The sequence below is a fragment of the Eucyclogobius newberryi genome, unplaced genomic scaffold (assembly GCF_026437365.1).
Source record: "Eucyclogobius newberryi isolate DKJ021-1_F unplaced genomic scaffold, fEucNew1.0.hap1 SCAF_12, whole genome shotgun sequence".
NCBI lineage: Eukaryota > Metazoa > Chordata > Actinopteri > Gobiiformes > Gobiidae > Eucyclogobius > Eucyclogobius newberryi.
The window spans coordinates 24,270,071-24,283,627 of record NW_027315746.1 but is presented as its reverse complement, the minus strand read 5'-3'; the positions used below and the strand labels follow the sequence as shown (position 1 = coordinate 24,283,627).

At 39.4% G+C, this 13,557-nt stretch overlaps 1 protein-coding gene across 1 annotated transcript in view; it reads right to left on the bottom strand.

Annotated features, from left to right (window-relative positions):
* Nucleotides 1–13,557, bottom strand: part of phlpp1 (PH domain and leucine rich repeat protein phosphatase 1) — a 65,952-nt gene that overhangs the window by 19,378 nt on the left and 33,017 nt on the right. Inside the window, exons 2-4 of the mRNA XM_072441581.1 lie at nucleotides 8,838–9,034; nucleotides 6,904–7,029; nucleotides 4,343–4,491 (exon numbers count right to left, since the gene is read on the bottom strand). Coding sequence (XP_072297682.1) covers nucleotides 4,343–4,491; nucleotides 6,904–7,029; nucleotides 8,838–9,034 — 472 coding nt within the window. The remainder of the gene's footprint in view (nucleotides 1–4,342; nucleotides 4,492–6,903; nucleotides 7,030–8,837; nucleotides 9,035–13,557) is intronic.

Here is a 13,557-nt window from a genome sequence, read left to right as displayed (position 1 = left end):
GAGCAAACAAGAGCCGTGTTTTGCATTCAAACAGAGCCAGTGACCAGTGGCATTTGGCGAGGTGTCCCGTGGCAGAGTGATGACCTTCAACACGGGCTCGTCCCTGAGGCGGGGGAACAACGCCCGAGCCAAGGGGAAAGAACAGTCTTTATTTATACACTCGGACACCGACATGCAACCTGCAATCACACATCACGTCCGCTAAGAGAGCAGCTAGCATGCTACGCTACATTAGCCGCCACATCTGTCCTGTTCAATTTGCGCGGCCCGTGGCTAACGGCTAGCACAGTATATCAGCTTGATGGAGGAGGAGACAGGGCGACACATCAGGGCTATTGATTGGGAGGGCTAACGAATTCCGACGGATGGAGAAATGGAGTGGGAGGCGTGTGTGGGAAAAATGTCACTTGTACCGTTAAATCAGCTGACACAAGTTGCTGAGTAATGCAGAGGAGCTCTTCTGACCTGTGTCACGGGTGTCTGTCCTGTCATGCCATTAGCTTGTACTCAATCGCCTAGGGTCATTCAGGTAATGAGGGAGTAATGAATATAACACGGGTTCATTTGGGAGCTAATTGTTTTCACGATACTGGGAAGTTAAGCTAGATGTGAGAAGCAAAATAGAATAAGAATCCAAATGGAATAAAGGGCTTATGTCTGGTTTAATTGAGATGGGGCAGATGAATTCATACTTGTAAGTCACTACAATGTCGTTCTGCGGTTGGATCAATATGCTAATTTAGGGTTGTCAAAAGAATCAATACTCAATCAGTGCATGGTAATATTAAAAAAACGACTGTTATTGTGTGTTTTATTATAATAGTGGAATTAAAAATGATAAGGATGGGTATCGGGCCTTTCCCTTAGTATCCACATCTAGTATTGTGACAACTCTGGGCTAGTTCAAGTTTAATATGTGCATTTTTCCCCCTTTTAGATATTCCTCATGAATACCATAATTGTAAACTGGCCTTGTAACAATCTGAGAGTTTAGGCTTGGTACCTCAGTAGGCAAAAATAATAAATTTCTTTATTTTCAATTTGCAAAAACTATGAAATATATTTTACACAGGCAGTTTAACTAGTACATATTTTGTGTCTGCCGCCATTTCATCTAGGACCATAAATTAATATTCATAAACTCTAACAAGAACAAATTCCTCATTACTTCATATAAGAATGGGAGGGAAAGTTCTGGATTAGCAATATCCAGCTACTAATATGGGATAAAAACTGCTAACGGTCCGATTAGTGCGCTGAAATAAATGCAAAATATGGGCAAAATATGGGTAAAATATGGGTAAGCCTACCAACCTTAAGTGAATGGACAAAAATAATCAATAAATGACAGATTTATTTATATACTTGTTATTTTTTGTAGTACCCATCACCATTATTAGCATTTATAGCCTCAGTTTAAACAAACAGAATAGGTTTGATGTGGTCTATAGTCCATTCCTGGTGACCTCCGTCTTTCAAGCTCGTAACCCAGACAACTGATGATGCATATCTGGCTAGTAAATCACCCACTGTTAGTATTTGGCCAAAGAGAAAAGAGAACCAAAAACAGGGGGAGGCATGTGGCAGGTTCACACATTCCTTTCCACTTGTGAAAATAGAGAGTAAAGCTGTGTTGATAGAGAACACAAGGCCTGGTGGAAAGTAACAAAGTACAAAAGGAAAAGTACCATGCTTTTTTTTTTTTTATGTCTACAGTGTGTACTTTTTACTTTCACTTCACTACATTGGAGAGTAGGTCTATCTGTATTTCTTCTGAAGAGTAGAAATGTTTTTTCTTTTGCGTTTTAGTTTGAGACTTGCTGAAATGGCCGAGGGTTTTATGTTTAATTGACCAGGAAATTCAGAATTTGATGACCATCTGCACAATTCTTTATAAGGTCCCAACATTTGACGCTTCTCAGAATTTGTGTAAAATACTTTCTCTTAACACTAAAATTACATTTTAAAAGGCATATTTCAGTCATTTTACATGCATTTATTGATATTCTAACGTTATTTCCGTCCTGGATTCAGTAATGATCATAAACCATATAAAGATTTGTATCATTTGCTGTATATTTCTAACATACATGGTTTGGACTTTCTGTCTTGATTTCAATATACATTTTATATATATTTAACAAATATGTTAAAAGCAACAATATTAATGAGATACTTTTACTTTTATTTTTATGGGAGTATTGTTGCCCATGTATCTGTACTTTTTAAGCAACGAAATGGAGTACTTCTTCCCCCATTGGCCTGCACCGCTCTGCCATCCTCATTCACGTACCGTAGAGACACCAATTGTTCCCGACTCCAGTGGTACTGTGGATTCACCTCAGCCAAAACAAGTCTATTTTTAACAACAATGCTCATGCTAATGGTCAAAAAAGCTGAGTTATCGTTATTTGGAAAGCTAAATGGATGTTACTGTGCCTTCCCAGCGGGGGAGCCACTTATTAGGAGTTATTTCACTAATTCATCATTATTGCAAGGATTATATATGACAAAAACACTGTCCCTAGTGCGGTAGGACATCATCAAATCTGATGATTAGCGATGCAGGATAGCCACAGGATTTTTCTGCTAGCATAGCCATTTTAAAAAGGGGAAATAAATAGTGCATCGCTCCTATATAGAGCTGTCATGTGCTGACCTCATATTTGTAGCCTCCAGCCGCTCCTCGCATAGCAGAAACGTCATCAAAACTCAAAATACTCACTTCACATGCATCAAATCCTTATAATTCAACCAATTAACAATGAAGCTTTCTGGCAATGATCTACAGGATGAAAGGCTTTGACAGGCACGCGTGTGCACCAGAATACTAATATAAGCAGTACAGTAGACACACACATACACTCACACAGGCCTGAATCTTGGCAGTGGGCTATAATCTGTAACCGTGATAAGCATGTAGCAGATGGCGCCCACATTGGGAGGGTGAGTAAGACGGTCCAGGGCACGTTAAAAGCTTCCCGGCGGACATGCTGGGCTATGGGCGAGTTTGACCGAGCCCGGTTCTCCTCGTAGCGAAGACCTGGCTGTGGTCTCTCCTCGGGCCTGTGTGTCAATGGAACACTTCCTAGACTGCTCAGTTTTGGGGCCGAGCAGACGAATGCTAATGAGGTCCAAAAGCAGCCAGTCGTGACCCGCTGCTTCCAGTCAGGCCAGGCTGTGTCTGGTCTAGGCTATCTGCATTAGACCAAGCTTTTATATTGTGGCAAAGGGAAGGTAAAGTCCGCCGACCTTTTCTTATCGCTCTGTCTGTGTGTTCAGATCAGTATTTATTTATCTTGGAGAGTAATGGTCGTGGATATACAGTAGTTCTAAAATATATGTCGGAAATAACGACACAAGTCATCAAGACATGGCTTAAGTTTCCATTAAATACAGAATCTTGAGAGAAAGGTTTTCAGATGTACTGCACTGGGCAATGTTGCAGTTGGAAAGTCCAGAATATAGATCAATACCAGTCTGGTCGGATAGGCATGATTGACAAGTGGATTAACCAATCAGGAGCATGCATTGTCCTCGTATCAAAACAAATATGACAGCGTAAGGAGAATAAAAATCCCAGGGTTTCTGCGTTATCAATGAGCAAAGATTTTGAGAAGATTTTGTTGTAAATAATAGATGACCAATGAGCCCTTCGGTTTCACATCCATCACTGAAATAAACACGTGTGATTGCACGGCTCTGCTTAAGTTCAGGTCGTGGCGTAACGGAGGGCGCGGTGTATTGTGAGTATTTTGGATCCCAGGCAAATATTACAGAGGTGTAACAACAAAATGCTGAGTTAACACTGGTTAAAAATGCATCTTTTACACAGCATAGGCCGGTGTACCCCATATTTCACCATTATATCCATGTACTGTGCCATTTGGTTCAAACGACCATAGGGCTGCACCATATTAGAAAGTTTGTGCAATATGGTTAAGTACTGCAGTATCAATATTATAGTGATACTAGAATGTGTTTTTTAGCTCAATAATTTCAGTTATAATAAAACAAATATGTTTATGCCTTCAAAACTGAGACAAAATCAAGGCTAATTAAGACCTAATAAGGAAAATAATGTATAAAATATTGATGACATATCGAGACATTTAGTTTGGTGCGATATTGATTATTGCTTCAGTCAATATTGCAATATCAGTAGGATTTGGCGTAATATTATGCAGCCTTACAGACATCCTGCAGTATATGGCCTATACCACAAACTCAGTGACAGTGCTAAAGGTTTGGCATCCACCAGAAAACACAGGTTGGTGTCTGTACACAACTGCATCAGGAGCGATGTGGCGCACGTGCAGATTCAGTTTGTTGTGCAGCGTACCTCTGCAGCTGCTGCAGCCGTCGGTCTGAAGGCAGAAAGTTGTGTTTGAGGTTGAGGTGCGTCAGGTCGTGGCTGTAGAACAGATTGGGCGGGAGCTGCTCCAGGCTGCAGCAGGACAGATCCACAGAGTTGATCCTCTGGGACACCATCTAAATGAAGAAGCACAGGAGGATAAGGGGAAATGAGACGAGTGCAGAGGTGAAAGCAAAGACAAAGGGAGCGTGGCTTTAAGCGGGATTATCTGCAGCGCGGGGGGCTCAGCTGCTTTTGCGTGTAGCCTTCTACTAAAGGGTCAAATGTCAGGTAATGGCCAATCTCTTTAGGATTACAGAGTGAGAGGAAAGTAGCACGTAATTGGTGCATCTCAGCGATACATTACACGGTGACATGTGGACAGATGGGAAAGCAACATCCAATTGACCATCAATTGATATCAAGGACAAGCTTTGCCGGCCAAGTTATTAATTGATGCCTACAGTCCATGAATAGATACAAGTTTAACAAATCTTCCTGTTTCTCTTTAAAGTGCTTAGTTGTGTTTTTCAATCATATGTGCCACCTCAGAAAATATTTAACTACAAGACAAAGACAACATCCAGACAAAAGCAGTCTTGGATGGGATTAAAACATGATAAATAAAGACTAAAATATGAAGAAACACTGACTTGGCATGTGTGACTTGTTAGTCAAACATACAGAGGTGGCCGATATAGTGGGATGTCTGATCTGTTCATCTCATGTAGAGAGAGAGACAGTAAGTGGCCGTGTCAGCGTGAGGCTGGAGGCTGCACCGGGCACGTGCTGCTTCCACACAGTCTGCTATTCTGAGTGGCCCTCTGAGTGCGAGTGACATACGTGCCCCTGTTAATATTTAGAGAAGGAGGTTTTCTGGCTATGGCCTACTTTAACAAAAACGAGAGAGTAAGACTTTGCTGATAGGAATATGAACTGCAACGTGAACCACAACACGGTTTTCTGTCTCGTCAGCAAATGAGTGGCACTCCAGAATTTGATATCAATCTCTCAGACAGAGGGCAGAGGCCTATTTATAACTCAAGGGGCAATTGACTGTTTTTAAGAAGAAGTGACACTCAAATCCTTGGAACTAACAACAATTGTGTTTATGTGTCTAAATGATGACACCACCTTTAATAGTGAACAAATATAAATAAGATAAGATAAGATAAGATATTCCTTTATTGTCCCACATGGGGAAATTTCATTGATGCAACGCAGGTAGATACAGAGGTAGATACAGAAGAACAGATCACTTATAGGAAGTTTGAAAAACACTCTCAGTAGAAGATCTCTTATAGACCATGTCAAACTTTGCGTTTTCCTTAGGATGTCCGCCGGGATAACGTGACGATCTCCGGCTAAGACGACGATTCTCCGCAGTTTCATGAGTTCTTCCTTTGTGTAAACATCTTGTGTATAAATCTTAGCAACAGAGGAGGCATTAAAGGGGTTCTGTGTACATTTTCAGGTGGAGGGTTCACCCATAGAAAACTAGTAGCGTGGTGTTTGATGCTGATGCAACTCGGCAAAGATCTGAACGACTCCGGAGCCAGTTCCTTGTATTTTCATATAGCTGTTAGCGTTAGCTCGTTAGCGTGTTATGAATAATCATGAGGGGTTTGGCAGGGACCAACCCACTGTCCACATTTAAGTGAGGTCAAAACCTTGTTAAAAGTCATTGTTGCGTGAGTTAATCTTTTGGCGTTTGGTTTAGATATTAATTAGATTAATTAGCGTGTAACACTGGCATCTGACCTAAACGCTAACTGACTTTGAATTGAGATTGCTGATGTTGTGCTTCTGGTAAGAATATAGTGAACACTAAACATCCTCTTTTACATGTCATTGGTGAAGAGACCAGATACATTACATAAATATTATGAAATCAACAGTTTATTTACTTGAATATGTGAAGAAGCATTCGATTTGACATAACTTTGGTTTGCATGGGCAGGGCAAAGTGATCCAGTCTGAGCAACGTGCAGAGATAGAGAAGTTTGTGGCTATAAATTTCTGTGGGTTCACCACCTTCTTGTCGACATGGAGATGTTTCTCTGCCCGGAAGGTTCCACAGTCTTCCACTTAGCTTGCATTTATTCAATTACAGGTGTTGTTAATGCAAAAAAAGCTTGAAAAACACGTGTTTTTACTATGATTTGACAGTAACTAAACAGTAACTTGGCCTTAAGGCGTCACCTGCTTGTAGACAAGTTTAATGCCATACTGTGGAAGATTTCAAGCAATGCAATAAACTGTCCATGGAAACGAGCAGAAAAATTGTTCACCTTAGATTTGGAGTGACCTAATATTTAAATATGTGTGGGGTTTGTCAATTTAACACCAAACTCTACCATAGAATTCAGCTCAATTTAAAACTATTAGCTCTTTAGAATGCAGTGATGTTTCACAAACTAGACAAAGAGTAACATTCCATTCAGTGGCACATTTCTCGCAGTCATGCATGTTTTGATGTACAACGCAGCTGACCCGTGATGGCGCCGGGGGAGCGTATGCCTACTCTTATTCCGGCTCGCACACAGTACCTTGGCTGCATGACGGTGCCAGCGCAGGTGCTCCGTGAAGCTGTCGAAGCTAACGTAGTAGGTCTGACTCTGAGGCCCGGCCGAGCTGAAGGCCAAACAGTGGCTGTGCTTCTTCACTTCCTCCACCTGCAGGCACACACACACAAACACACACACAAACACAAACACACACAAAGGCATAAGTACAGACGCCGGAGCATGAAATGTGCATCTTCGCATCACTCCGAGGAAAACTTCAGCAGAGAAACAAAAAACAGTTGACACATGGATGTCTCAATAGTCGCTACAGGGTAAACATATTATTCAGTCGACCGAAAGCATGAAACAACTTAAAGCACGCATGAGAGTAGGACATGTGCGTGACTTACTGAAACTAATCAAAACATTCCTTTTGCAACAACGCACGCAAGGCTGAAGAAAATTATAATTACATTTATGCGCATCCGATACAATTATTCTTATAATGTTATGTTGTTTATTGTTAATGTTTTGCGACTCATTTTAAAAGTCGCCCACATCATTTCAAACAGAATTAATAGTTTTACTAATAAATCATTTCTTTATTCGAATTTGATTAATTGCACTGATCTTAATCCGTCCGACATTCTCCAATTACCATTTTTCATTTATACATCTTGTGATGAAGTGTTACGTGTCGGGAATGGAGAGGTTATGTATTGATTTACTTTAGAACCCTCAGATGTGTTGTCATCACGTAGCGATACAGATGCTGAGTTAGCAAGACAAACATCGCCTACTCTGCTTTTTGATTTATGAAACAAACATCTTAAACAAACTATGCTATCAATGTGATTGGATATAAAGATGTTTCAGTGCAAGGGGGCTTCAAATATGTGCATTAAACCAGAATCATGCAAATAAATCACATGCCACGCACAGCAACACATCAAACGGCATATTCATCATGGAGAATAGCACACATTAGGCAATACGTTTCAAATGAATGGTTGATTGGTCAAAGTGTTCAAATAAAATGCATGCAAAAGCACATTATGCAGCGGCGCTAAACGGATGCAGAGTTCACTGGAGGCCACGTGGATAGAATCAAGCGTTGGATATCAGGGTGTGGTGGGAAATGGAGTGTCAATTGTGAGAGGCAAATAATGGTGAGGGATTTTAAAGAGCCCTTAGAGATAATTTAGTGGCCTTGGCAGATAGATGGATCCATAAAGCAATAAACAAGTAAAGGTCGTTTCTCAGCACTCAGCATGGCAGAGCGGCAGAGAGCCTGGCGGACATGGATCTTGGATTGGAGATTAGAAGTAGTAAATGCAGGATTTTTCTATGTTTGGATTTCATAAACACGACGTACGTTTACAAAAAATGACTGTTGATTGTTGAAATTGTGAAACAAAAAAAATATTTTAATGGTGCAAAATATTGTAAACTATTTGTAAGACATTAATAATCACTACTTATTTATAAGACATTTACCACCATTTGAAGATGGCTTAGACTTATAATACAAATAAATGTAATTAAACCATTGTGTGTGTTTTAACAAACCATGTACAAAATGTTTGTAAGAGCATTAATAAGCTGTTTATCAATATTATCAATCAATAACCCAATTACGGTCTTCGAAATAGTGTAGTAGTGTTTCCAGTGAGTTTGGTGTGTTTGTACTATGGCGTGAGCAGTTAGCTGTGCCTTGAAATGACATTGAAAGCTGAAATCCAGGCTAGTAGCAACTATTTCAGCTTCACCTTGGGAGAAAATTCACACAGCACAACAAAGGACAAACGGTTCATCAAGGTGAAAAGGACACACTTTACAATTTAGAGCATTTGTGGGCGGTAATAAGAGGGACTTTAGCATTAGAGATTTACAGCTCATATCATAAAACAGCCGACCATAAAAATAGCTGTATAGGATTCAGCTTGTGTCCTTGGCACTGGGTGACTCAGACGTACCTTCCCTCCGATGAGTGGCAGGACGTGCATCTTGCCTGTCTGACTCTCCTTCACCGAGGAGACGATGAGACAGGTGCCACATAAGATGACCTGTCGCCTGGTCCAGCGGTTCACGGGCAGCTGGAGCTTCCCTTTGCGCACGTTGTATGTGCCAGACAGTTGGACGCGCTCCGAGCTCTCCACAGTCTGCGGCTTGCCTGTAACAAGACAGAGGAAGACAGATGCGGTGACTGTTGTTAGGTCAAATACTGTTAGAGTAAATGAATATGCCGACGCAAACAGACACCTAGGTACTTCTTCCCCCACTGACTTTGTAGACACACAGAATAAACAACAACCAAGAGTTTGGACATTTGATTGTTTTACCTGAAGAAAACGTGTAAAAACATCATGTAATAAAAAGAAAAAAACGTGTTATTTTTACTGTAATCTTTTGACATTGGGACAACTACAGTATGTTTCCTGTTCTTAGCTACTTGTAACATTTCAAGATAAAAAGTTAACTCCAACTGTATGATAAAATAAAAATAATTTCCAGGTAATTTGATATTGATCTAAAACAGCTTAGTAAAGAGACTTCCTGTTCAAAAGTGCAGAAGATAAGCCATAGTGACATTTCACTGTAACAAGCAGCAGATTGTCACATGTTTTTATTTAGTTTTTTGTTTCTTTACTGACCGAGTTACTTTAAAAAAAAAAAAAACAACAACATACATTTTCAGAGCTTTAGTTGAAGGAAAATGCACAATTATTCAACCATTGCAGGAATCAAAATACAACTTTGAGCAAGATCATTATGAGGAAACACTGTTATAAAGATTATGAAAGTTGATTTTGCATAATATTAAAACAGTTTAGAACGCCCAGTAAAGTTGGCCGGCATATTTTAAAACTGTCCACGCTTCATTTCACACAGAATAGTCACAGTCTGTCTTGGTTTCTCCATTTTAATAGCAGGTTTGCCTCTTAAATGATGCTCTTTATTGCATTTAACACATCTGCTTGACAGCTTAGCCTTGCTTGCCCAATGCCCTTCTCCTTTTTGCCTCACCACTGGCCGGCCAAACCTGTCAGTCCAGCTGCTTATCAGGTGTTCTGTCAACCAGGGCACTTCTTATCGTTCTGCCTAAACATCCACCTGCTTTCTGTCTGCTTCCACCTCCGCATAAAAGCCACACATGAAAATGTCCCCACTAATCTTTTCAATTTGTACCCTATCGTTTTGGAATATTGTTTTTACTTGAATGACGGATTAGAATAATTGTTTTACGGAGTTTCAATTTGAGGCAAGGCAGCAGATCCGGAAAGAATTGGCATCATTTTGCAAAGCAGCTAGGGGTAAGAGGAAAAGTGTGATTTAGGAATTTAAATGAAATGCAATAGCACAATAGAAACATTATGAGTAGGTATTTTCCAAGAGTACAGGTCAAAATGAAAACAATTGTGCTGTTAAAAGCATTTGAATAGTATTTGTAGCAGTAATAATTTTATCACTTGTGCATATTATAATGACTATTTTTGTACAGTATATGCACGTATTACATTTGCCACAGGTTTAGAAGAAGTCACGGCCGGATTTGGCCTCTTGAGCCATATTCGCTCCCTCCACGCCCGCTTCTGTCCTGTTCCCTTTGCGCTGGTATTTTCCCTCCACTTGTCGAGTCTGAGCTTAAACTTGCTCCGCTTCTGACAACTAATTTGGCGATATAAAATAAAAGTAATATAGTAAGAATATGTGAGCATTCGTTTCCCTTCTGCTTTGATCCCGTGCTCTTTTCCTGTTAAATGTGAAACATGTCCGCAGCGGTCCGAGTGAGCTCATAGAGAGCAGTCTGTGCGTGACATCGTGGACCTCCACTGCAAAAGTGATACTCAGGGACGAGAAGTAACGCGTCTTCTCCTTGAAACACCAGATTCACTGCAGTGAAGCACCAATCCTGTCCCACTGCAGACAGAGGACTGACCTGTCTGCACAGGAGAGGAGCCCGAGCACTCAAGAGAGGCTCATATATTTGTAGCGCAATGAGGCTGTTATTTCAGGCTAATATTAAATTATATTACATTATATTATAATTTATTTATTTATTTATTTATTTATATATTTATATATATATATATATATATATATATATATATATATATATATATATATATATATAAAAATTTGTATTGTTTTATATTGTTTTAATTTATCATACTTTATAATTTCTCGAGGCTGTGGGGGGTAGTAGTGGTACTACTACTTCTACTGCTAATATAACTACACCTCAATAAGCCTTAATAATGAACATAGACCTGATTCATTATATATATTTCAAGTTTCTAGATATTATATAAAATTATTCAGGCTTAGTAATTACTTGGGCTTATGGTTAGGAGTTCGGGTTAATTAAGTAGTTACTAAGCTTCAATCATTCTTAGCAAACTATGAATTAAGCCTTTATTCATGCTTTATTAAGGCTATTAAAAGTGTGTTTTTTTATTTGTATTTTTTTTTAAATCATAACCCAAGTTATTTTCCACCTGCAAAGTTTGAAACCAGGTCCTATTTTTAAACAGGCCCTGAACTTTTTTCTGTGCAAGCGGCTAATCTTCTGCTCATGGCACAACCGATGGCCCGTTTGCGAAAGGTCTGTTTGCCGAATGTGTAACATAACAACACACCGAGGCAGAGGCAAGTTGTGAAGCAAAGGTGACCAGGCCTGGTGTGGGGCAACAAAGCAACAGGACAGGTCTGTAAAAGGGTCACCAAAAGCCGGGCTGAGGCCTCTGCTCATTTCCACAGCTATTAAAACGCTCTTCTAAAGTAAGTGGAGTGCACCGCGCGCAAATGAAAACAGGCATTATCTTTCCTTTAAAGGGTCATTATTATCCACTCCACTGAGGATGCCATAAAAGGACAGAGCGTCAATGGAAATAAGTGTTAGCGGAGTATGTAGATGGAGATACGGTATGTCTATTACTCTGACATGGAGGCCGACTTCTACTGCTACCTCAGAGTTTAGAGTCAATGAGCCAATGTTATAAGAGATTTAACCTGTTGCGAGTTGCAGCGAAAGAAATCCTCTACAGCCCAGAAAAGATTTTTAAACTGTTTGTGTTGGACTGAAAGGACACCAGCAGTTTTCACATATGTCAGATTCTGTGGTGATTTTTGCCTCTTTTTTCTTCCATATTTGATTAATATTTAGCTTTGGCATGCTCTATTCAGCTCTAGAAACACTCGCTCTGATTGAGAAGAGAGAAGAGCACTACTGCACAGGGTTATAGTGGTTATAGTATACAAAGCAAGACTAAATGTGATCCTTCTTTCATTAGCTGATATACAAACCTTAGATTGTGTTCTTTATTAGCAAGAAAACATAGATTAGACTGTTGATATTTAGTGGTAAAATCACATGCAGATCACTTATTGCACATTGTTCATTGTAAAATATAATAAAACAGTTTAATAATAGAAACAGGTCTATCCATCTACATTTCACTGTCAAATAAGCAGCAGATTTTCATTTACAGTGTTCCATTTTTGATAAATAGCTATGGGACATTTGTGTGGTCAGACTTTTTCAAAGAATCGTGAGTGCGTTCTGGAGATATTGAGTAGGTGAAAACAGACAAATCAGAGCGCTCAAACCTCAAATGCAGGACAAATAAGAGATAACAATAACATGAATACATCAAATTACACCTTAAGATATTGCCATGGTTAGAAGCTCATAAAAGTGTCCTGGGACTTGTGGGTAAACTAAATTTACCAAGTTACTTTTGCTACCGATTGCATTTTGCTAAAACTAATGTGAGCACAGACAGGCAGAGATGTGACGTGTGTTTTACCAAAAAAGAATAATTGAATGAGTTTTATTTCTTCAAACTCTATATGCATACACCTACCAAACAGAAGCAGAGCAAATAAAAATGCTCACTACATTTCAGTGGTCCCAGTACGGAGCCTTGAGTCCAAAATGATTCCTCAAACTGGATTTAGCCTTTTACTGCGAGTTACGAGCTAAGGTTATGGTTGTGTGAAATGTTTAGACTGCAGACTTTAAAACCAATTTCTACAGAAGCAAATGTACTATATGGCTAAAAAATCCTGCTGAGTCACAGCTTGTTTAAACAGTACGACTACAATACAATGTAAACCACACATACTGTACACAACAGGTGTCCTCTTTCATTTGAACTTCCAGCCCGGGGGCCGAGATAAGACCAGTTAAACATGAGACTCAATTTTCCTTTAACAGTCGAGCAAGAACAGATAAGGTATGTTACATGAACAACTGTCTCAATTTAAAATGAAAAACTAAACAAACAACAACAAAAAATAAGGCAGTGGTGGAAAGAGTACTGAAATATTGAAATTGATGATTTTTCCAGATTATTGACGCCAAACAGTGAAAATATGAATACAGTTTAGTGTCTATATTTAGGTTTACTTATTTGGAGTATACTTTAAATTTGTATTACTTCTTTGTTCTTACGATTGTATTGTGACCTGAATAATAGTAAATTAATCAAATTATGTTTTGTTGACCTAAATAAATTTACAAGAACTGCAAATCAACTTCTAAACTGGTCTAAACTGGGGGAGCAAACTGTAGGAGCTGGACACAAACACATAAATGACAATCTGCTGCTTGAAACGTTCCTATAAAGAGTATATAAAAGAGTACTATAAAAGTCAATGAACCTGTTTCTAGCCATTTTTGATCAATATTGC